We start from the raw sequence: 23,218 nt of genomic DNA, 5'->3' as shown, positions 1-23,218 counted from the left end.
AGACGGAGGTTCTTTGCAAACCAACCGGCTACCATGAGAGATTCGTTCATGAGGCCATTCACATATACAAGCACAGAGACAATTTCAACCGAGAAGATGGATTCTGGCTTAGTAACCATTGGAAAGATGTTTTAAACCATTTCGGTTCTTAATTAATTGTATTTTACGATGAACTTCAGACCGCAGCTCTTTCGCTGGCATTGACTCTTAATACCTCTCACACCACGGTTAATGGTATGGTTTACAACATGGAGTATAATAGCGCCTCGCAGCTGTCTCTCTCCCCCTCCTCCGTTCCGACCATGGATGAACTCGTCCGTCTGAACGGGGCTCGTAGCTATCCGTGGTTGTAAAGTTGAGGGTAAGAATATGAATAAGAATCCACCCATTTTTTCGCCATATAGCATTGTGATATATAACGACTTATTGTTGGTAGCTTAGCTGATTGGAGAATATATAGTTTATTGATAACATTGAGGTAGTTTACATTTTAGTTTTTTATTGGTTTACTATATGGTATTAAATTTCGATTTAAAGCTTTCGTGACTGCAAGGATTCATCTTCTTTGGTTCTTTCGGTAAATTCACGTAGAATGAGAATAAAATAATAAATTGATAAAATAAAATAACACAATAATATTATAGCACAATAATATTATTGTGTTATTTTATTTTATCAATTTATGATTTTATTCTCATTCTACGTGACTTTACCGAAAGAACCAAAGTATATGGTATTAATTATATAGTGTAGTGTATACCCAGTTACTGTTAATAGCTCAGCTTATTGAAGAATATATTGAGTACATTTATTATATTGATGTAATTTAGACTTAGGTTTTTTCACATCGGTTTACTATATGATAGTCGAGTTGTTGCAGCCCCTTTGGCGTCCATGTACTAGGTGCCTCTGTAGATGTGTAGGCTTTGACTTTAACATAGCTATTTCTATAACCAGTCACAAGCTAATCCCTCAGTTATTTCCATGCTAAATTCTCCTGTTTGATTTATACTGGGTGCCTCTGTGGATGTGTAGGCTTTCACTTTAACATAGCCATTTCTGTGACCAGTAACAAGCTAATCACTCAGCTATTTCAATGCTAAATTCTCCTGTTTGATTTGTACTAGGTGCCTCTGGATGTGTAGGCTTTGACTTTAACATAGCCATTTCTGTGACCAGTCACAAGCTAATCACGCAGATATTTCAATGCTAAATTATTCGAACCAAACATTAAACTAATTTTCAATGGTACAGTATATTTTTTCAAGTAGTGGTATCCCAAACTGTCGCAGCAGCTTAAATTCCCTTTGCACACCATCAATATGTAAACTCCCCCTCCCCCCCTCGCCGGTCTGCACATGATCACCCCCTCTACACCGTTCATCATGATAAGTCCGCCATTTAAATGCTAATTTTTATGCTAATTCCTTTGTAAAGGCGCTCTCTTCTCACACAGCTTAAAGGTCGCGGTCTGAGCTTGGCTGTGTTCGCTCCAGCGCTGTCCTCGAGACAGTCTCGTCCCTTCACCTGATGAAGGCCACTTGTGTTGTGGCCGAAACGTCGTGAGAATTTTATTGTTTTATTTTGTTTTATTAATTTATTATTTTATTCTCATTCTACGTGACTTTACCGAAAGAACCAAAGAAGATGAATCCTTGCAGTCACGAAAGCTTTAAATCGAAATTTGTATACCACTTATTTAAAATTTAAGATTCCTATATGTTGAATGTAAATTCCTTGTCTGTGCGAACTTTCATGGCGAATAAAACCCTTTCTGATTAAAGTCATGTAAATAGAAAATAATACAGAAAAAATGTGTTTATAGGAATAGGTTTTACCCTTTTAACTGGCACAAAAACTGACACCTTTATTCAAGGCATCATGTTTGCAATAACCACAACACAAGCAGTCAATTTGCCAACAAAAGAGACAACTCTGATAATAATATGCACTGTCCTTGAAATTGATTGGTCCACACCCGAGACGGCTTTTCTTAGAACTTAGTCTCCACTGGTGTTGAACCAGAAGACGCCAAAAGGCGTCTCGGGTGTGGACCAATCAAATTCAAGGACAGTGCCAGTATTATTATCAGAGTTGTCTCTTTTGTTTGCATTTTGACTGCTTGTGTTGTGGTTATTGCAAACATGATGCCTTGAATAAAGGTGTCAGTTTTTGTGCCAGTTAAAAGGGTAAAACCTATTCCTATATCTTGTTACTGGCAAAGGAGGTCTCATAATGTAAAAAAATGTTTATTTTTATTATTTAAATTGTCATTTAATTTAAGTTTTTTTTCTTTAATGAAACATGTTTTTTTAATTTACCTGACTTTACCGAAAGAACCAAGAATATTAATTGCTGCAGTGACCACTCGGTTCGCCTCAATCTGCGTGGAGGCTTGGCCCCCACTCACACAGTGTACACACACACAGTGTACACACACACAGTGCACACACACACACAGTGCACACACACACACAGTGTACACACACACACACAGTGTACACACACACACACTGTGTACACACACACACAGTGTATAAACACACACCCAAGGGGTCTCTGATCAAGGGAGGGAGCAATGGAAAATGAATCTAAATCAACTTAAACTCCAACCCCACTCTATGACGTCACCACTCAGCAATTCCTCATCGGCGTGAAACGCCAGGGGGAAGTGTACCTCGCTAGTGACGTCATGTCACCAATGTATTCACCCCACCCCGTTGACCGCGCCCTGAGCGTGACGTCCCCTCTGCCTGGGTCACTTCCGTTATCTGTTCAAGTAGAATCCTTATTTGGGCAAAGCTACTCCCACTGACCAGCGGTTCATTAACATAATGCATTCATGAAAGCCGTCGCGAGTTTATTGCGACGAGTTCGGCACCCCCGCCCATCCCTTCACGTATGGGTCAGACTCATTAACATAATTTATTCAAGTTAAGAACCGCTCATTGTGGGAGGGGAGTTTTGTACCCCGCAAGTGACGTCATGTCAACTCCTGCTGCCGCGTGACGTCACGAATTAACAGGAAGCTGCTGCTCCGCCGTGCACTGAAATCCGAGGTGAGAAATTCTCATCGCGGTTGTGGTTGTGGTGGTTGTGGTGGTGGTGGTGGTTGTTGTTGTTGTGGTGGTTGTTGTTTACCGAGGTAGAGCCTCGCTCTCTCTCGTTGGGATGTCAATTGAGTAGCAGCGAGCATGGAAGCGATGTCCAGGTTGGAACTTTACAGCGCGGGGCCCAGCTACGCGGGGCCTAGCCACGCGGGGCCTTGCCTCCTGCCCTCGCCTGATCGCGTTTGCTTCAATTCTCTCGCTTAAGTTTCATTTGTCTTCACTCGGCTCGCCATTTTGTCACTTTGTTTTACTTGTCGTGGTTGTTGTGGTGGTTGTTGTGGTGGTGGTTGTGGTGGTTGTTGTGGTGGTTGTGGTGGTGGCTGCGGTGGTGGTTGTTGTGGTGGTTGTGGTGGTGGTTGTGGTGGTGGTGGTTGTTGTGGTGGTGGTTGTGGTGGTGGTGGTTTTGGTGGTGGTTGTGGTGGTGGTTGTGGTCGTGGTTGTGGTGGTAGTGGTTGTGGTGGTGGTTGTGGTGGTGGTTGTTGTGGTGGTTGTTGTGGTGGTGGTTGTGGTGGTGGTTGTTGTTGTGGTGGTGGTTGTGGTGGTGGTGGTTGTGGTCGTGGTTGTGGTGGTGGTTGTTATGGTTGTTGTGGTGGTGGTTGTAGTGGTGGTGGTTGTAGTGGTGGTTGTATTGGTTGTGGTTGTTGTGGTTGTGGTGGTTGTTGCTGTGGTGGTTGCTGTGGTGGTTGTTGCTGTGGTGGTTGCTGTGGTGGTTGTTGTGGTGGTTGTTGTTGTGGTGGTTGTTGTGGTGGTGTTTGTGGTTGTGGTGGTGGTTGTTTTGGTGGTGGTTGTTTTGGTGCTGGTTGTTTTGGTGCTGGTTGTTTTGGTGCTGGTTGTTTTGGTGCTGGTGGTGGTTGTGGTGGTGGTTGTAGTTGTTGTGGTGCTGGTTGTAGTGGTGGTGGTGGTTGTTGTTTACAGAGGTAGAGCCTCGCTCTCTCTCGTAGGGATGTCAATTGTGTAGCAGCGAGCATGAAAGCGATGTCCAGGTTGGAACTTTACAGCGCGGGGCCTTGCCACGCGGGGCCTTGCCTCCTGCCCTCACCTGATCGCGTTTGCTTCAATTCTCTCGCTTAATTTAGCAATCTTTGTAAGAAAGTAATCACCCAGGTGGGGTGTTGTTGACTGTTCTGTTAGCCGACTCTCTGTTGTATTGCAATACGTTTCTAAGTTTACTAGGTTTGTCTTCTCTTTCACTTGTACCTGATGATGATTGCTTGTGTTGCAATCGAAACGTCGCATGCCATTTGCACACAGCGTTGGTGTACGGTGCTTTTTGTGCAATATTTTTGCTGTTTTTTCCTGGATTCTTTGTTTGCACAATCACATAGTCACTTTAAGATGTTTTCTTGTTCATGTTTTTGTGTATTGCGGTTGCACCCGATTCAAGAGCCAAATGGCTCACAGGGCTATACCAAATAAATTAAACTGAAACTATAATTTAATTTATTTAATTTTTTTTCTACGTGGCTTTACCGAAAGAACCAAAGAGTATCTTGCTTTAGTTTAAATTTCTCTTCACCTGGCTCGCTACTTTGTAACTTTGTTTTGTTTTAAATATCCACAGTTTTATTTTTATTTTTTTACCAGGCCACGCCCGCATTGAGCTGCTGTACCGTTCTTGTTTACAGAAGCGACCTGCCCACAACAACAACAAGGTGGGGCTTGTCAACAGCGTGGTGGTGTTCACTCTAGACGTGTGGCGGTGTTCACTCTAGACGCGTGGTGGTGTTCACTCTAGACGCGTGGCGGTGTTCACTCTAGACGCATGGTGGTGTTCACTCTACATATGGAGGGGAAACCCGGGGATCGGGAAGGAAATCCACGCGACCACGGGGAGAGAGAGAGAGACACGCAGCCTCAGCTGTGTTTATTTATCCTCAATGAATTACTTTGTGGAGTGAGGAACCATTAATACTGAGCAGGTGAAGGTGGCCAGGCGTGGGTCTGGACACACCACCACCTGTGAACCATGCCAGTGTGTGACAGTGGTGGAGCCAGTGGCGGTGGGGTGGCACGTACCCCCCCAATGGTCCGATTGAAATCCCTAATTTCGATCGGATCATTGGGGTTTATTAGTAACTAGCTTCACTACCCGGCTTCGCCCGGGACTTGGATTCTTGACTTGGATAAATTTCAAATTTCATATTCCCTTGTCTTTCACTGAAAACCCCTGAAAAAATTTGATGCTTGCAAGAAAGAAAAAAGCCGAAACAAATCAAGTTCCCTAAATCGGATGTTTTCACTCAAGGAAATTTAACCTTAATCCACTTCTACGCAAGGTCGATTTTGGCCACTCCGGAAGGGAATGACGTGGCGAGCTGAAAATAGTCGCGTTCATTTAGAAATTCCAGACAGCATAAGCTGTGAAATTTTCATGATGCCAGAGCTCAGCGTTGGATAGTTTTTGATGCTTCACACAAACAGATGCTATTTCTGCTTTATATTTAATAGCCGTTGTACCCGTTCTTCGCACCCATATGTATTGAAACTCCGAGAAGCCAATGGCTTCATCGGCCAGGAGCAAAGCACCACCTAAAATCTCCCGGCATGCTGTTAACAGCTCTAGAAGTACGGTGCACGAAGAGCCATATGGTAGGGGTAAGCATTGCAGAGCGCTTAACTCAGGTGTGTTGCGGGTTGACGTCACACACTCCATGGTCATTTCCCCCACCCCCCCCCCCCCCCCAAAATACAAAAGTCTATTTTTATACTTTTTACATTGTGTACAGTATGGAACCTACCCACATGCCAAATTTCAAGTGTGTAGCATGTTGGGAAGTATGCTAAACACTTTCGAAGAGACACATATCCACACATTTCGCTTTTATATATATAGATAAATCAGCATTTTGCGACCCTCCCCCACTGCCACCGTGTGGCATTTTATTACGTGCCAGGGACTCTATAAGAGGACAACAGTCCGAGTCCATAATTGGCAATAAGTAACGGCAAAGCAGTTACAAGCGACTCAGAATTGTGTGCAGTTACGTATACAGTACACGACTTCCCTGAAGGCAAACACCGTCAGCGAGCGCGATGCCTATCACACACGTCGAATAAAAAGGATTAGGACAAGTCCTTAGTAACAACTCCTTACTAACAACTCCTTACTAACAACTCCTTACTTAATAACAACTCATAATGTTTCATTGCTGGAGGGGTTGCTCATGGCTCCGCCTCTGAGTGTGTGATAGTGTCAAGTTTGTATTTGCAGTAAAGCCTTTTAACTCTATATAGTAATAGGTTTTACCCTTTTAACTGGCACAAAAAAACTGACACCTTTATTCAAGTCATCATGTTTGCAATAACCACAACACAAGCAGTCAAAATGCAAACAAATGAGACAACTCTGATAATACTAAGCACTGTCCTTGAAATTGATTGGTCCACACCCGAGACGGCTTTTCTTAGAACCTAGTCTCCACTGGTGTTGAAACAGAAGACGCCAAAAGGCGTCTCGGGTGTGGACCAATCAAATTCAAGGACAGTGCTTATTATCAGAGTTGTCTCTATTGTTTGCATTTTGACTGCTTGTGTTGTGGTTATTGCAAACATGATGCCTTGAATGAAGGTGTCAGTTTTTTGTTCCAGTTAAAAGAGTAAAACCTATTACTATATCTTGTTACTGGCAAAGGAGGTCTCATAATCTATTAACTCTATTGAGCACGGAGGTGATATCAAAACAGTTTATTTTTGTTTTTCTCTGGAACTCTTTGTTTGAATGTAGTCGGGAAGTTATCACAGCACACGTGCAGCTGAAATCGGAACTGTTCATCCCAGCATTCAAGGACATCTGTGCCTGGCTTCACACCTCTAAGTTGCGATTAAACATTCATTTATGCATAACACAAATAGTATTATTTTCAACACCCTTTGCTATGTCAGCTGAATTTAACTTTCATAAATATTCCTTTTGTAGCCAGACATCCAAAATTGTGTGCTCGGAGTTTTAGGTTAACATTCATTTTGAAGATACTAGGGCTTCCAGACACGTTTTTGACCATTTGCCCTCTCATTGTGTGCCATAACAGCCCGTTTGATGAATTTGGGACACTTTTTCACGATAACATTAATATATGAATAAGTATAGACGTGTTAGTCACGTGTTACTGTGTGTATGCATTCCTCTGTGCATCGATACTGACGTGTAGATGGTGTTTATATTCTTTTTTTCTGTCTGCAGCTGTCGCTTCCTCTGCAGAATTTGTCTGATGGAGCAAAGGCACTCGGCGCGGCTCGGTGCAAAAAGGCAACAATGCGACCGGCATGCAAACAACACAGATCGTACTGGAAATTTGACACGGCACCAGAGAACACACACAGGAGAGAAACCCTTCAAGTGCAGTGTGTGTGGGAAGGCCTTTTCACTTTCACCAAATCTTCAAATACACCAGAGAACACACACAGGAGAGAAACCCTTCAAGTGCAGTGTGTGTGGGAAGGCGTTTGCACATTCATCTAATCTTAAAAAACACCAGAGAACACACACGGGAGAGAAACCCTTCAAGTGCAGTGTGTGTGGGAAGGCTTTTTCACAGTCACCACATCTTCAAGTACACCAGAGAACGCACACAGGAGAGAAACTCTTTAAGTGCAGTTTGTGTGGGAAAGCGTTTTCAGATCCATCTGCTCTTGTAAGACACCAGAGAACACACACGGGAGAAAGACCCTTCAAGTGCAGTGTGTGTGGGAAGGCGTTTGCACTTTCACCAAATCTTCAATTACACCAGAGAACACACACAGGAGAGAAACCCTTCAAGTGCAGTGTGTGTGGGAAGGCGTTTGCACTTTCACCAAATCTTCAATTACACCAGAGAACACACACAGGAGAGAAACCCTTCAAGTGCAGTGTGTGTGGGAAGGCGTTTTCACGTTCAACAAATCTTCAAAGACACCAGAGAACACACACAGGAGAGAAACCCTTCAAGTGCAGTGTGTGTGGGAAGGCTTTTGCACTTTCACCAAATCTTCAAATACACCAGAGAACACACACAGGAGAGAAACCCTTCAAGTGCAGTGTGTGTGGGAAGGCGTTTTCAGATCCATCTACTCTTGTAAGGCACCAGAGAACTCACACGGGAGAGAAACCCTTCAAGTGCAGTGTGTGTGGGAAGGCGTTTTCAGATCCATCTGCTCTTGTAAGGCACCAGAGAACTCACACGGGAGAGAAACCCTTCAAGTGCAGTGCGTGTGGGAAGGCGTTTGCACTTTTACCAAATCTTCAAATACACCAGAGAACACACACAGGAGAGAAACCCTTCAAGTGCAGTGTGTGTGGGAAGGCGTTTGCACAGTCACCACATCTTCATGTACACCAGAGAACTCACAAGCATCAGAAGATCCACAAGGAGTGGAGTCTGAAATCAGCTTGTGAAAGTCAAAGTGCCGCAATGAGCTCATCCCTCATGAAACAAGAACCGGAAGAAAAACCCAGCTTGGACACTTTTAAAGGTATCGAGGTGAAATATGAAGAGGTGAAGGTGAAATGTGAAGAAGTGATGGTGAAGAGCGAAGAAGTGAAGGTAAAATGTGAAGATGAAAATTCAACTCCACAATGGGACCTTAACATCGATGGAGGCAACGTGAAGCAGGAGGAGAATTCTGACTGTGAGGCAGAGCGAGGCTACTCCCAGCAGTTTGTGGAAGTGGAGGTGTGGGTGGATTTCCTAGACAATACAAAGTCAAATAGAGACCCGGTAGATGTGTAAGCTTGGGACGATGTCACTCCAATAGATGCACCTTTGTCACAGGCCTTTAATGACAAGAATGTGAAGTTGAACAATCAATTCCTAGGTTCAACCTGCAGGGTAAGATCGGCCAGTCCTTGTGGACCTGTGGGTTGGGTAGATCTCTAACCAGGAGCGAGAACCAATAAGCTTCCAAGCATTCACTATGTTCTAATAATTCCATTTATACGGTGCTTGCTTAATCGCCTCTGGCAATTCGGAGTTTTGTATCGTATCTCGTCTCAAACACTTGAAGAGCATCCCCAAGTAGCAGCTGCCCCTGTGTGGCACAAGGTGGTGGCCCTGCACCGGCCTGCATGTGGACAAGAGCCTGTCAGTAGGGGGCGATGGTTGATGTGGCATCTTGGTTCTGGAGTTTGTAGGTAATGTTTAGAATTTCATAAATTTTGACCCAGATGCCAGCATGAAATGGCCTACTCGTTTTGAATGGCTCAATAGTATGTTGTACATAGACTGTTAAGCAGACGGTGTGTATTTTTTTAAATAGCTTCTTGTTAATGCGATGTAACCTGATGCAGTATATTACACGGTAGTAATACAATTTTGTTAATATTCCTGTCAATAATTTATAATGAATACTTGGCTGATTGTGTGCGTATATGTAAGATTTTGTCTATAAGGGTCAAACATTAAATAAGTGATGTTAGGACAAAGTGTGTGTTTGGAAGTAACCTGTACAGATAACTCAGGTGAGACTCATTGTTCATGTGATACAGGTCAAAGGGTATTTTTGCGTTTTCAGAAAGCATCTCCCTCTGGAGCAACTCATTGTCTTTGAAATAGGGAGCACACTGATCATTCATCAATTACAAGGCATACCACTCAAAACTTACACGTAGAGGAGGTACATTCTCTACAACACGAATTATAATTTTGTATTACGTATTGACGTAGATTTTGTCGAATTAGGACGAGAAATGCTCCTTGCTGATTAACGTCTGGATGTTCACAACCAAGGGTTGAAGCAAGCCTGACCGCCTGCAGCGCCCCTCACAACCATTTATGGCTTTGGGCCAGGAAAGTCACGAAAAAAATTGCACACGAACGACGCCTCCACGCAAGCTCCCGATGCTCCGTATCATACTGCTGTCCCTCCCGGACATATCTAGTGCCACACTCAACTCCACAAACGGCTACCCTCGTTATTTTGCGTCAATACTTGTTGCTCGATTTGGCACTACACCTGCAAATGAAACAGCTCATAGACACTTGTACACTCCATCATTGTATCCTTTTTAACACCATTTGCGAGCTGCTGCTATTCGTCCAAGGTTCCCCGCTCTTCATCCTTTCACAGAAAATACTTGTGCAAACTGTTAATTCTACTTTTCTTATTTCTGGGTGGTATTGAGCTTCATCCTGGCCCAAATGAAAAGAACTTGTGTAATTCTGTAGATTTTTCTGGCAGGAGAGGTGTTGGTGTTCTACATGTCAACATCAGAGGGCTTGTGATTAAATTAAGTCAACTAAAACTAGAAGTGGCAAATCTTGACCCGGACATTTTTTGCCTAACAGAAACATTTCTCACTCCTGCGGTCAATGACTTGCAGATTACGATTGACAACTACAACCTTTTTTGGCTTGACCGAGAATCTAAAGGAGGTGGCATTGCCATCTATGTTCGTAATATATGTTCACCATCTCACTCCTTGTTTAAAAAATGTTGCTTTGAAGGTTTGGCTCTCAGAATAACTCTCCCAAATAATCAACAGATATTGGTAGTGTGCTGCTATAGACCGCCTTGTTGGAAGGATGTTGAAGCTGCATTGGCATTGAGAGAGCTTTTTGGGGGCCTCCCTAAAGGTGAAATAGTTTTAGTGGGTGATCTAAATTGGAATTGGCTAAACACGCCGGCCGTGGCCACAAATTTTACAGATGAATTTAACCTGTTTCAATTAATAAATGTCCCCACAAGACCCAACCTAAAAAATCTGGGACAGTCAACTCTGCTTGACGTCCAATTGACAAATGGCCCTCACAATTTCACACTGACTGGTGTTCTGGGTAATAACCTTAGTGATCACTCCTTCATTTTTGGGGTGAGATCATCAGCCAGACCCAAAGCCCCCCCTAAAATTGTTGAGAAGCACTCTTTGAGGCACTTCCGCACTCAGGCATTTACAAATGATGTGCTTCACTCAGACATTGACAAGGTCTGTGATATCCCCAACCTGACTACGGCTTGGGAGACTTTCAGGTACACGTTTCTCCAAATTCTTCACAAACATGCTCCGTTGGTTAGATTTAAAACTAAAGGCAACCGCCCACCATGGTATGATCCTTTGATTACAAAGCTCATGAAAACTAGGGACAAGGCTTGGGCATGTGCTCAGAAAAGTAATTTGGTAAATGACTGCCTAGAATACAGGATTTTAAGGAATAGATGCGTAAAAAAAATACGGCATGCAAAAAATGCCTACTTTTCCTCCACTCTCCTGAAATCACATGGAAATTCCAGGATTTTTTTGGAAAACAATCAAATCTATCGAAAAGGCATCCAAAACAGACAATCTGCCCTTTGAGCTTAACCGAAATGGAGAATATTTTTCAGATCCCAAAAAAATAGTTGACAATTTTAACCTTCATTTTTCTGAAGCTGGTAATATTTTTGATAATGTATTGGGAGTCACCCCTGCTCATGCAAATTATTGATCCCAATAACTACCGACCTATCTCAATTTTGTCCCCATTGATGAAAATTTTTTGAAAAATTATTGAACTACCAAATTAGCAGTTTCTTGTCCACCAACAATCTACTACATCTAAAACAATCTGGGTTCCGAAAAAAATGCAGCACCACATCTGCTGCATTAGATTCTCTGAATCAAATTTACAGTAGCCTTGATAATAAGCAGTACTGTGCCTGTCTTTTTCTTGACCTGTCCAAAGCTTTTGATACAGTAGACCACAACACCCTGCTTAGTAAACTAAGTTGCCTCGGTTTTTCCAAAAACACAGAAAAATGGTTAAAATATTACCTCTTTTCTCGCACCCAAACTGTATTCATAGATGGTTGGAGGTCAAACAGTGTTAAGATAACAAAAGGGGGTTCCACAGGGTTCCATCCTCGGCCCCCTCTTGTTCTCTCTTTATGTCAATGACTTGGGCACTGAACTGGATCATTCCAGGGTAAATCTTTTTGCAGATGACACGATACTGATTACTGCTGGCCGCTCTCCAGATGACGTGATTGCTAAGCTCCAGGGTGATTTCAACAAACTACAACATCAGCTAGTTTCTCTTAAACTAGTCCTAAATACCTCCAAAACCAAGGTGCTATGCTTCTCACCGGGATTAAAGCAGGAAGTTATTTTTTCCAAACTACATTCCTTAAATAATGATCAAATAGAGCAAGTCAAGTTCTATAAGTATCTTGGGGTCATCCTGGATTCAAAACTGAATTTTGAAGATCACATTGATTATATTGGTTAAAAGACTATATTAAAAATTGGTTTACTGTATCGACACAAGCACTGCTTCCCCCCTATGTTCCGTTTGGAATTGATAAAAGCTACCATACTGCCTCTACTTGACTACTGTGACATCGTGTATAAATCAGCCCCAAGTACTGTACTGAAGAAGCTTGATTCCATCTATCACTCGGCCTTAAGATTTGCATTGAACTGCCCATACAGGACTCACCACTGTGATCTCTACATTGGGTCAAACTTAACATCTCTTAATGTTTGACGGCTTGTACACCAGATTTTATTTATTCACGATGTACTTACAAAAAAATCCGCAGACTACCTACTGGATCTCCTCTCTGTTTCAAAGAACAAATTTGACCTCAGGTCTTCGCTCATCTACCAGGTTCACATTCCCTATTGCCATACAAAAACCGGAGGAAGGGCCTTTGATATTGATGCCCCCAGGGTCTGGAATGCTATTGTCAATAAACTACAACTTGAATCACTACCTATGAGATCTTCACTCAAAACTGCTCTAGAGGAGTTGTACACCCCTAGCTGCCACTGCTATTCAGTGGCCTAAAATATGGCTCTAGATTTTGGTGTTATAATTTATTTATGTAGTTTATTGTAAAAAATTCGGTCAGTCCCTATGATCACTGTTACATTGGATTTATGGCTTTTATTTTGGTGATTTCGAAAAGTTTTTTTTGTTTTGGCCATGTTTTTGTTTATTGTAGTACGGAGTTAGACTGATGGCCTTAATCTTAGTTGTCTTGTGGTTGTTGTTGTTGTTGTTATTTGACTTGCATCCCACTGGGATTTTTGCACACAGCGTTGGTGTACGGTGCTATTTCAGGAATATTTTGATATTTTTTTCCTGGATTTTCTGTTTGCACAGTCACAAAGTCACTTTAAGATGTTTTCTTGTTCATGTTTTAGTTTTTTTGTTTGCTGCGGTTGCACCCGATTCAAGAGCCGAATGGCTCACAGGGCTATACCAAATAAATGAACTATGAACTAAATGAACTATGAACATATGGGCCGGGTTCATTAACATAATATATTCACGTACGGAGCCGCTCATTGTGGGAGGGGAGTGTTATCGTTCCCCACAAATGACGTCATGTCACCGCCTGCTGTCGCGTGACGTCACGAGGTAACAGGAAGCTGCTGATCCGCCCGTCCACTGAAATACGAGGTGAGAAATTCTCATCGCGGTTGTGGTTGTGGTGGTGGTGGTGGTGGTTGTTGTGGTGGTTGTTGTTGTTTACCGAGGTAGAGCCTCTCTCTCGTAGGGATGTCAATTGAGTATCAGCGAGCATGGAAGCGATGTCCAGGTTGTAACTTTATAGCGCGGGGCCTAGCCACGCGGGGCCTTGCCTCCTGCCCTCGCCTGATCGCGTTTGCTTAAATTCTCTCGCTTAAGTTTAATTTGTTTCACTCGGCTCGCCTCTTTGTCACTTTGTTTTACTTGTTGTGGTGGTTGTTGTGGTGGTTGTTGTGGTGGTGGTTGTTGTGGTGGTGGTGGTTGTGGTGGTGGTTGTGGTGGTGGTTGTTGTGGTGGTTGTTGTGGTTGTGGTGGTGGTTGTTGTGGTGGTTGTTGTGGTTGCGGTGGTGGTTGTTGTGGTGGTTGTGGCGGTTGTTGTGGTTGCGGTGGTGGTGGTGGTTGTTGTGGTGTGGTTGTGTTGGTTGTTGTGGTGTTGGTGGTTGTGGTGTTGGTTGTATTGGTGGTTGTGGTGGTGGTTGTTGTGGTGGTGGTTGTGGTGGTGGTGGTGGTTGAGGTGGTTGTTGTGGTGGTTGTGGTGGTTGTGGTGGTGGTTGTTGTGGTGGTTGTTGTGGGTGGCCACGTGGAATGTTCGAACGCTCACTGCGGAGGAGAGGCTGCCCCTCCTCTGTCGGGAGCTGTACCGGTACCGCCTGGATCTGTGTGGCATTCAGGAGGTCCGGTGGACCGGCTCTGGCTCCTGCCACCATGAGGGGTGGACAGTCCTCTACTCGGGGCAGCAGACTGCCAAACAACAGGGTGTGGCTCTTCTTTTGAACAAAAGAATGAAGGGGGCGTGGGAGCGTGGCGGTGAGGTGTGGGAAGCTGTAAGTCCCAGGCTACTTTGGGCTCGCCTTCCCATCAACCGGAGGCGAGGAATGGTGGTCGTGGTTACATATGCCCTCACCGAAGATGAACATCCGTGGAGGGATGCAGGCAAAGCCGATGAGTCAGATGCCTTCTATGACCTCGGGATAGAGTCATCATGTTGGGTGACTTAAATGTCCGAGTTGGTCATGATACTGGCACCTGGTCTGGAGTGATTGGAGGGCATGGGCCAGATCAGCTCAATAACAACGGTAGGAGGCTGCTAGATTTTTGTGCAGCCCATGGGCTTGTAATTACCAACACGCTGTTCCGGCATCGGCGCATCCACACAACATCATGGATGTATGCCGGGTCCAAGAAAGAACATCTGCTGGACTACATAGTGACGGACCAGCGGATGCGAGCCCATGTCTTTGACACCAGGACCTACCGTGGAGCTGATCTGCCCTCTGACCATGAACTAGTCATCTGTAAGATGCGCCTGCCATTCTTCCACTCCGGTGGTGGGTGTACACGCAGGACCCCATTACAACCTAAAGTGGCCTGGTCTCAGTTATCTGATGAAAGTTGCAAGCGAGAATTTCATCATCGCTTGCGGCTGGGATTGGCATCGTCCCCGACTCCTCCTGATGTCGAGGGTAAATGGGCGAGGTTTAGGACTGTGACTCATGCAGCTGCAATGGCTGCTTTGGGTACGTGGTCCAGACCTCCCCAGAGACCCTGGCTGACAGAGGAGGTGTTCAGGATGGTTGAGAAAAAGCAACAGGCCCACTGTCATCGGCTACAGAATCCCACGTCAGAGAATGAGGAGGCTTGCCGCAGCCTTCGCTCGGAGGTTCGGAGAGCCGTGAGGCACTGCAAGGATGGGTGGTGGTCGCGGGTTGCTGAGGAGATGGAGTCTGCCTCAGTGGCCCGTGATCACAAATCTCTATTTAACTCCATCAAAAAAGTAATCTGCAGCGCCACACCTATTACCATCATTAGGGGAAAAAACGGTGACCCAATCTCCGACCCCCAGGAACAGGTTTGCAGATTTGCTGAGCATTTCTGTGAGGTCCTGCGGGAGGGAAAATCCCTCAGCCAGGAAAACATCGTGGCACAAAGTGAGGATGACCCTGCTGAGGCTGCGGTGCCTCAAATATTGGAAGAAGTCACCCCCTGTGAGTGGCTGGCTGAGGTGCCATCTGTTGAGGAAGTACTGAAGGCGATCCGGAGTCTGAGACCAGGAAAGGCAGCGGGCAGAGATGATCTCCCAAGCGAAATGCTGAGGGAGGGCGGCGTTTGTGCACAGACTGCCCTATATGACATCATAACAACAGTCTGGACCACTGGACGGGTTCCGCAGGATTGGAAGGATGCCCTGGTGGTCCCCCTTTTTAAGAAGGGGGACCACACAGACTGTAACAACTACAGGGGCATCTCACTCCTCAGTGTGCCGGGAAAGGTCCTGGAAAGGATTATTCAACATCGCCTTGCCAGGCACGCTGAGGAGAGGCTTGCGGAGCCCCAATGCGGTTTCAGGAAAGGGCGGTCCTGCACAGATGCCATATTTTCTGTCTGTCTGCTACAGCAGAGGTGTAGCGAATTCCAACAAGACCTACATCTCTGCTTTATTGACCTGGTCAAGGCCTATGATACCATCAGTAGGCCTGGGCTCTAGGTTGTTCTTTGTGCTTTTGGAGTACCTGACCCTCTGCTCACGATCATTAAGGACCTTCATGATGGTGAGCGGGCCCGGGTAAAACTACGTGGCTGGGAGTCAGAGCCATTCCCTGTTAACCTTGGGGTGCGACAGGGATGTCCTCTGGCTCTCACATTATTTAACATCTATTTTGACCACGTAGTTTGTGAAGCCTTCAATAGCTGTACCGGGGGAATCTACATATGGTACAGATATAATGGGAGGCTGATCGACGCCCGGGTGCGGTCAAGGGATGGCTCCCTATTGCTCAACCACGTTATGTATGCTGATGATTTGGTAATAGCTGCACATTCGGAGGAGGAATTGGAGACGCTGCTGCTGAGACTGGAGCGTGCCACTAAGAGGTGGGGCCTTACCATCAGCCCCACCAAAACTAAGCACCTGCCTGGGTATTTTGTACCATCGGACACTCCACCCCCACAACTCCCAATCGGTGATGGGGCAGTTGTGGAGAGAGTGGAGAGTTTCCCATACCTGGGCAGTGTGCTTATGACCGGCTCCAGTTTAACAGCAGAGGTCTCACTCCGAATCAGTCGAGCGGCAATATCTTTTCATCGGTTGCGTAACGCTGTGTGGAAGCTACCTGGTCTGTCGCTCCGCACTAAAAGCTTCAGGTCTTCTCAGCCACGGTCATTCCCTCCCTTCTCTATGCTTGCGAAACGTGGACCCCCCTAATGGAACATCTTCGCCGGTTAGAAACATTTAGGCTGGCCTGCCTACGATCCATCCTGGGTTTAACCAGACTGGATTGTGTGAGGAGCTCACAAATCCTTGAAAGATCTGGGCAGGGTCCCATCAGTAAGCTCCTCCGGCAGGCAAGGCTGCGATGGCTGGGTCATGTAGCCCGCATGCCCAGCCACCGCATGCCGAAACAGCTTTTGTTTGGCCGGATTGAGGGGGCTAAGCGGGCGTGGCACGGGCTGGAGAAGAGATGGAGTGATGTGGTACAGGAGGACGTGGAGCTGAGTGGACTTGCCGATGACTGGTACCAGCGGTGTCAAGATCGGCCTCTGTGGAGGAGGCTCGTGAAGGATGCTACTGGGCAGTTGGAGGCAGTCGCCCTCCAACAACAACGGAGGACGGAGGAGCGACGCTCAGAACAACGAGCGGAGCGCCGGGTGGCTAAAGCACAGCAGGTTGGCACAGTAGGGGGCACAGGTGGTGCATCAGCCAGTCATCTCAGTCAGTCGACCCGTGGCACCTGGGTCTGCCCCGTGACCTCCTGCCAGCGGGCGTTCGACACTTCACGTGGCCTCAGGGTGCACATAGCCTGGCACAAGCGTCGTGCTGACGTCACCGCCACGTAGTGGCGAATGGCGGTTGTTGTTGTTGTGGTTTTGGTGGTGGTGGTTGTGGTGGTGGTTATGGTGGTGGTTGTGGTGATGGTTGTTGTGGTGGTGGGGGTGGTGGTTGTGGGAGTGGCTGTGGTAGTGGTTGCTGTGGTGGTTGTTGTTGTGGTGGTTGTGGTGGTTGTTGTGCTGGTTGTTGTGGTTGTTGTGGTGGTGGTTGTGGTGGTTGTGGTGGTGGTTGTTGTGGTGGTTGCTGTGGTGGTGGTTGTGGTGGTGGTTGTGGTGGTGGTGGTTGTGGTAGTGGTGGTTGTGGTGGTGGTTGTGGTGGTTGTGGTGGTGATTGTTGTGGTGGTGGTTGTGGTGGTGGTTGTTGTGGTGGTGGTTGTGGTAGTGGTTGTTGTGGTGGTTGTGGTGGTGGTTGTGGTGGTGGTTGTGGTTGTTGTGGTGGTTGTTGTGGTGGTTGTTGTGGTGGTTGTTGTGCTGGTTGTTGTGGTTGTTGTGGTGGTGGTAGTGGTTGTTGTGGTGGTTGTGGTGGTGGTGGTGGTTGTGGTGGTTGTGGTGGTGGTGGTTGTGGTGGTTGTGGTGGTGATTGTTGTGGTGGTGGTTGTGGTTGTTGTGGTGGTGGTTGTGGTAGTGGTTGTTGTGGTGGTTGTGGTGGTGGTTGTGGTGGTGGTTGTTGTGGTGGTGGTTGTGGTAGTGGTTGTTGTGGTGGTGGTTGTGGTGGTGGTGGTTGTGGTGGTGGTGGTTGTTGTTTACCGAGGTAGAGCCTCGCTCTCTCATAGGGATGTCAATTGAGTAGCAGCGAGCATGGAAGCGATGTCCAGGTTGGAACTTTACAGCGCGGGGCCTAGCCACGCGGGGCCTTGCCTCCTGCCCTCGCCTGATCGCGTTTGCTTCAATTCTCTCGCTTAAGTTTAATTTGTCTTCACACGGCTCGCCACTTTGTCACTTTGTTTTACTTTTAAATATTCACGCAGTTTTTATTTCATTCTTTTTTTACCAGGCCAAGCCCGCTTGAGCTGCTGTGCCGCTTTTGTTTTCAGAAGCGACCTGCCCACAACACAAGGTGAGGCTCGTGAACAGTGTGGTGGTGTTCACTCTAGACGCGTGGCGGTGTTCACTCTAGACATGTGGCGGTGTTCACTCTAGACATGTGGCGGTGTTCACTCTAGACGCGTGGCGGTGTTCACTCTAGACGGGTGGTGGTGTTCACTCTAGACGCGTGGCGGTGTTCACTCTAGACGTGTGGCGGTGTTCACTCTGGACGCGTGGCGGTGTTCACTCTAGACGTGTGGCGGTGTTCACTCTGGACGCGTGGCGGTGTTCACTCTAGACGTGTGGCGGTGTTCACTCTGGACGCGTGGCTGTGTTCACTCTCTACATATGGAGGGGAAACCCGGGGATCGGGAAGGAAATCCACGCGACCACGGGGAGAGAGAGAGACACGCAGCCTCAGCTGTGTTTATTTATCCTCAATGAATTACTTTGTGGAGTGAGGAACCATTAATACTGAGCAGGTGAAGGTGGCCAGGCGTGGGTCTGGACACACCACCACCTGTGAACCATGCCAGTGTGTGACAGTGGTGGAGCCAGTCGGGGTGGGGTGGCACGTACCCCCCCAACGGTCCGATCGAAATCCCTAATTTAAATCGGATCATTGGGGTTTATTAGTAATTAGCTTCACTACCCGGCTTCGCCCGGGACTTGAATTCTTGTCTTGGATTAATTTCATATTCCCATATTTCACTAAAAAACTGTGAAAAAAATTGATGCTTCCAAGATAGAAAAAAGCTGACAAAAATCAATTTAAATCTGATGTTTTTCACTGAAGGAAATTTAACCTTAACCCACTTCTACGTAAGGTCGACTTTGGCAACTCGGGAAGGGAATGACGTGGCGAGCTGAAAATAGTCGTGTTCACTTAGACATTCCAGACAGCATAAGCTGTCAAAATTTCATGACGCCAGAGCTCAGCCATGGATAGTTTTTGGTGCTTCACACAAACAAACAGATGCTATTTCTGCTTTATATTTAAGATAGCCGTTGTACCCGTTCTTCACACGGATATGTATTGAAACTCCGAGAAGCCAATGGCTTCATCGGCCAGGAGCAAAGCACCACCTAAAATCTCCCGGCACGCTGTTAACAGCTCTAGAAGTACGGCGCACGAAGAGCCATATGGTAGGGGTAAGCTTTGCAGAACGCTTAACTCAGGTGTGTTGCCGGTTAACGTCACACACTCCATGGTCCTTTCCCCCCCCCACCCCCCCCCACCCCCCCCCAAATACAAATGTCTATTTTTATACTTTTTACATTGTGTACAGTACGGAACCTACCCACATGCCAAATTTCAAGTGTGTAGCATGTTGGGAAGTATGCTAAACACTTTCGAACAGACACACGTATCCACACATTTCGCTTTTATATATATAGATACATCAGCATTTTGCGACCCCCACTGCCACCGTGTGGCATTTTATTACGTGACAGGGACTCTATGAGAGGACAACAGTCCGAGTCCATAATTGGCAATAAGTAACAGCAAAGCAGTTACAAGCGACTCACAGAATTGTGTGCAGTTGCGTATACAGTACACGACTTCCCTGATTGCAAACACCTTCAGCGAGCGCGATGACGATCACACGCGTCGAATAAAAATCATAGGACAAGTCCTTGGTAACAACTCCTTACTTAATAACAGCTCCTTAATAACAACTCCTTACTAACAACTCCTTACTAACAACTCCTTACTAACAACTCCTTACTAACAACTCCTTACTAACAACTCCTTACTTACTAACAACTCCTTACTAACAACTCCTATCATTTTTTATTGCAGAAGGGGTTGCCCCCCCTGCCTGAAAATCCTGGCTCCACCTCTGAGTGTGTGACAGGGTCAAGTTTGTATTTGCAGTAAAGTAATAACTCGATTGAGCATGGAGGTTATATCAAAACAGTTTATTTTAGTTTTCTCTGGAACTCTTTGTAAGAATGGAGTCAGGAAGTTATCACAGCACACGTGCAGCTGAAGTCGGAACTGTTCATCCCAGCATTCAAGGACATCTGTGCCTGGCTTCACACCTCTAAGTTGCGATTGAACATTAATTTATGCATTAATACGTAACACAAATATTATTATTTTCAAGACCCTTTGCTATGTCAGCTGAATTTAGCTTTCATAAATATTCCTTTTGAAGCCAGACCGCCGAAATTGTGTGCTCGGAGTTTGGGTTGACATTCATTTTGAAGATGCTAGGGCTTCCAGACACATTTATGACATTTGCCCTCTCATTGTGTGCCATAACAGCCCATGTGATGAATTTGGGACACTTTTTCACTATATCATGAAATTATGAATAAGTATAGACATGTTAGTCACGTGTTGCTGTGTGTATGCATTCCTCTGTGCATCAATACTGACGTGTAGATGGTGTGGACATAATTTTTTTCTGTCTGCAGCTGACGCTTCCTCTGTTGCTTCCTCTGCAGAATTTGTCTGATGGAGCAAAGGCACTCGGCGCAGCTCGGTACAACAAGGCATCATTGCGACCGGTGTGCATACAGCACGGATCGTACTGGAAATTTGACCTTGCACCAGAGAACTCACACGGGAGAGAAACCCTTCAAGTGCAGTGTGTGTGGAAAGATGTTAGCACAGTTATCAAATCTTCAAGTACACCAGAGAACACACACAGGAGAGAAACCCTTCAAGTGCAGTGTGTGTGGGAAGGCGTTTTCACAGTCACCACATCTTCAAGTACACCAGAGAACACACACTGGAGATAAAGCCTTCAAGTGCAGTGTGTGTGGGAAGGCGTTTTCACAGTCAACTGCTCTTAAAAAACACCAGAGAACTCACACGGGAGAGAAACCCTTCAAGTGCAGTTTGTGTGGGAAGGCGTTTTCAGATTCATCTACTCTTGTTATACACCAGAGAACTCACACGGGAGAGAAACCCTTCAAGTGCAGTGTGTGTGGGAAGGCGTTTTCAGATTCATCTACTCTTGCAAGACACCAGAGAACACACACGGGAGAGAAACCCTTCAAGTGCAGTGTGTGTGGGAAGGCGTTTGCACAGTCATCTACTCTTGTAAGACACCAGAGAACACACACGGGAGAGAAACCCTTCAAGTGCAGTGTGTGTGGGAAGGCGTTTGCACAGTCATCAAATCTTCATGTACACCAGAGAACTCACAAGCATCAGAAGATCCACAAGGAGTGGAGTCTGAAATCAGCTTGTGACAGTCAAAGTGCCGCAATGAGCCCATCCCTCATGAAACAAGAACCGGAAGAAAATCCCAGCTTGGACACTTTTAAAGGTATCGAGGTGAAATATGAAGAGGTGAAGGTGAAATGTGAAGAAGTGATGGTGAAGAGTGAAGAAGTGAGGGTAAAATGTGAAGATGAAGATTCAACTCCAAAATCGGACCTTCACATCGATGGAGGCAACGTGAAGCAGGAGGAGAATTCTGACTGTGAGGCAGAGCGAGGCAACTCCCAGCAGTTTGTGGAAGTGGAGGTGTGGGTAGACTTCCTAGACAATACAAAGTCAAATGGAGACCCGGTAGATGTGTAAGTCAGAGACGATGTCGCTCCAATAGATGCACCTTTGTCACAGGCCTTTAATGACAAGAATGAAGTTGAACACTCAATTCCTAGGTTCAACCTGCAGGGTAAGAGCGGCCAGTCTTTGTGGACCTGTGGGTTGGGTAGATCTCTAACCATGAGCGAGAGCCAATAAGCTCCCAAGCATTCACTATGTTCTCATAATTGCATTTACATGGTGCTTGCTTAATCGCCTCTGGCAATTCGGAGTTTTGTTTCGTATCTTGTCTCAAACACTCGAAGAGCATCCCCAAGTAGCAGCTGCCCCTGTGTGGTACAAGGTGGTGGCCCTGCACCGGCCTGCATGTGGACAAGAGCCTGTCAGTAGGGGGCGATGGTTGATGTGGCATCTTGGTTGTGGAGTTTGTAGGTAATGTTTAGAATTTGATCAATTTTGACCCAGACGCCACCATGCAATGGCCTACTCATTTTGAAAGGCGCAATAGTATGTTGTACATACACTGCTAAGCGTATTTTTTAAAATAGCTTCTTGTTAATGCGATGTAACCTGATGCAGTATATTACACTGCAGTAATTCAGTTTTGTTAATATTCCTGTCAATAATTTAGAATGAATACTTGTCTGATTGTGTGCGTACATGTAACATTTTGTCTATAAGGGTCAAACATTGAATAAGTGATGTTAGGACAAAGTGTTTGTTTTGGAAGTAACCTGTACAGATAACTCAGGTGAGACTCATTGTTCTTGTGATACAGGTCAAAGGGTATTTTTGTGTTTTCAGGAAGCATCTCCCTCTGGAGCAACTCATTGTCTTTGAAATAGGGAGCACACTCGGATCATTCATCAGTGACAAGGCATACCACTCAAAAGTTACACGTAGGGGAGATACATTCTCTACAACACGAATTATAATTCATAATAAAGGTTTTTGGGTTAGATCTAACCCAAAAAACCTTTATTATGAATAATATTGGTCGCGAAAGCCTACGTGTTAAACGAATTATAATTTTGTATTACGTGTTGATGTAGATTTTGTCAAATTAGGACGAGAAATGGTCCAAGCTGTTTAACGTCTGGATGTTCACAACCAAGGGTTGAAGCAAGCCTGACCACCTGCGGCGCCCCTCACAACCATTTACGGCCTTGGGCCAGGAAAGTCACAAAAAGAATTGCACACGAACGACACCTCCACGCAAGCACCCGATGCTCCGTTTTGAAGTTTGAAAATGAAACAACTTTGAATTGTATTATGTTTTGAATTCGATAATTGTATTTCTTCATTAAAAGCTTATTAAGTGAAAA

General features: G+C 45.7%; 2 protein-coding genes across 6 annotated transcripts in view; both read left to right on the top strand.

Moving 5' to 3' along the window:
* LOC142923921 (uncharacterized) overlaps positions 1–9,507 on the top strand; it is a 26,512-nt gene extending 17,005 nt beyond the window's left edge. The window contains exons 1-2 of one of the 2 annotated variants that reach the window (XM_076064939.1): positions 5,972–6,924; positions 7,291–9,507. In XM_076064939.1, coding sequence (XP_075921054.1) covers positions 7,319–8,815 — 1,497 coding nt within the window. In that variant the 5' untranslated portion in view covers positions 5,972–6,924; positions 7,291–7,318 and the 3' untranslated portion in view covers positions 8,816–9,507. Of the gene's footprint in view, positions 1–5,971; positions 6,925–7,290 lie in introns of those variants that run through there. The other variant, XM_076064938.1, reaches the window with a different exon arrangement.
* On the top strand, positions 2,956–23,218 carry LOC142923925 (uncharacterized). 4 transcript variants are annotated; one of them, XM_076064946.1, is made up of 3 exons: positions 2,956–3,059; positions 18,354–18,416; positions 20,840–23,218. In XM_076064946.1, the coding sequence occupies exon 3, from the start codon at positions 20,850–20,852 to the stop codon at positions 21,924–21,926; it is 1,077 nt and encodes a 358-aa protein (XP_075921061.1). In that variant the 5' UTR covers positions 2,956–3,059; positions 18,354–18,416; positions 20,840–20,849; the 3' UTR covers positions 21,927–23,218. The 4 variants fall into 4 exon arrangements, with proteins under 4 accessions (XP_075921061.1, XP_075921062.1, XP_075921063.1 ...); XM_076064947.1 differs by lacking the exon at positions 18,354–18,416 and adding an exon at positions 4,695–4,762; XM_076064945.1 differs by lacking the exon at positions 2,956–3,059 and adding an exon at positions 12,920–13,465.

The sequence above is a fragment of the Petromyzon marinus genome, unplaced genomic scaffold (assembly GCF_048934315.1).
Source record: "Petromyzon marinus isolate PM22_M1 ecotype Great Lakes invasive population unplaced genomic scaffold, UKy_Petmar_22M1.pri1.0 PM_Scaffold_9, whole genome shotgun sequence".
NCBI classification, from domain to species: Eukaryota; Metazoa; Chordata; class Hyperoartia; order Petromyzontiformes; family Petromyzontidae; genus Petromyzon; species Petromyzon marinus.
Note: the sequence above shows the minus strand (reverse complement) of the source record. Positions and strands in the feature narration are given on the sequence as shown.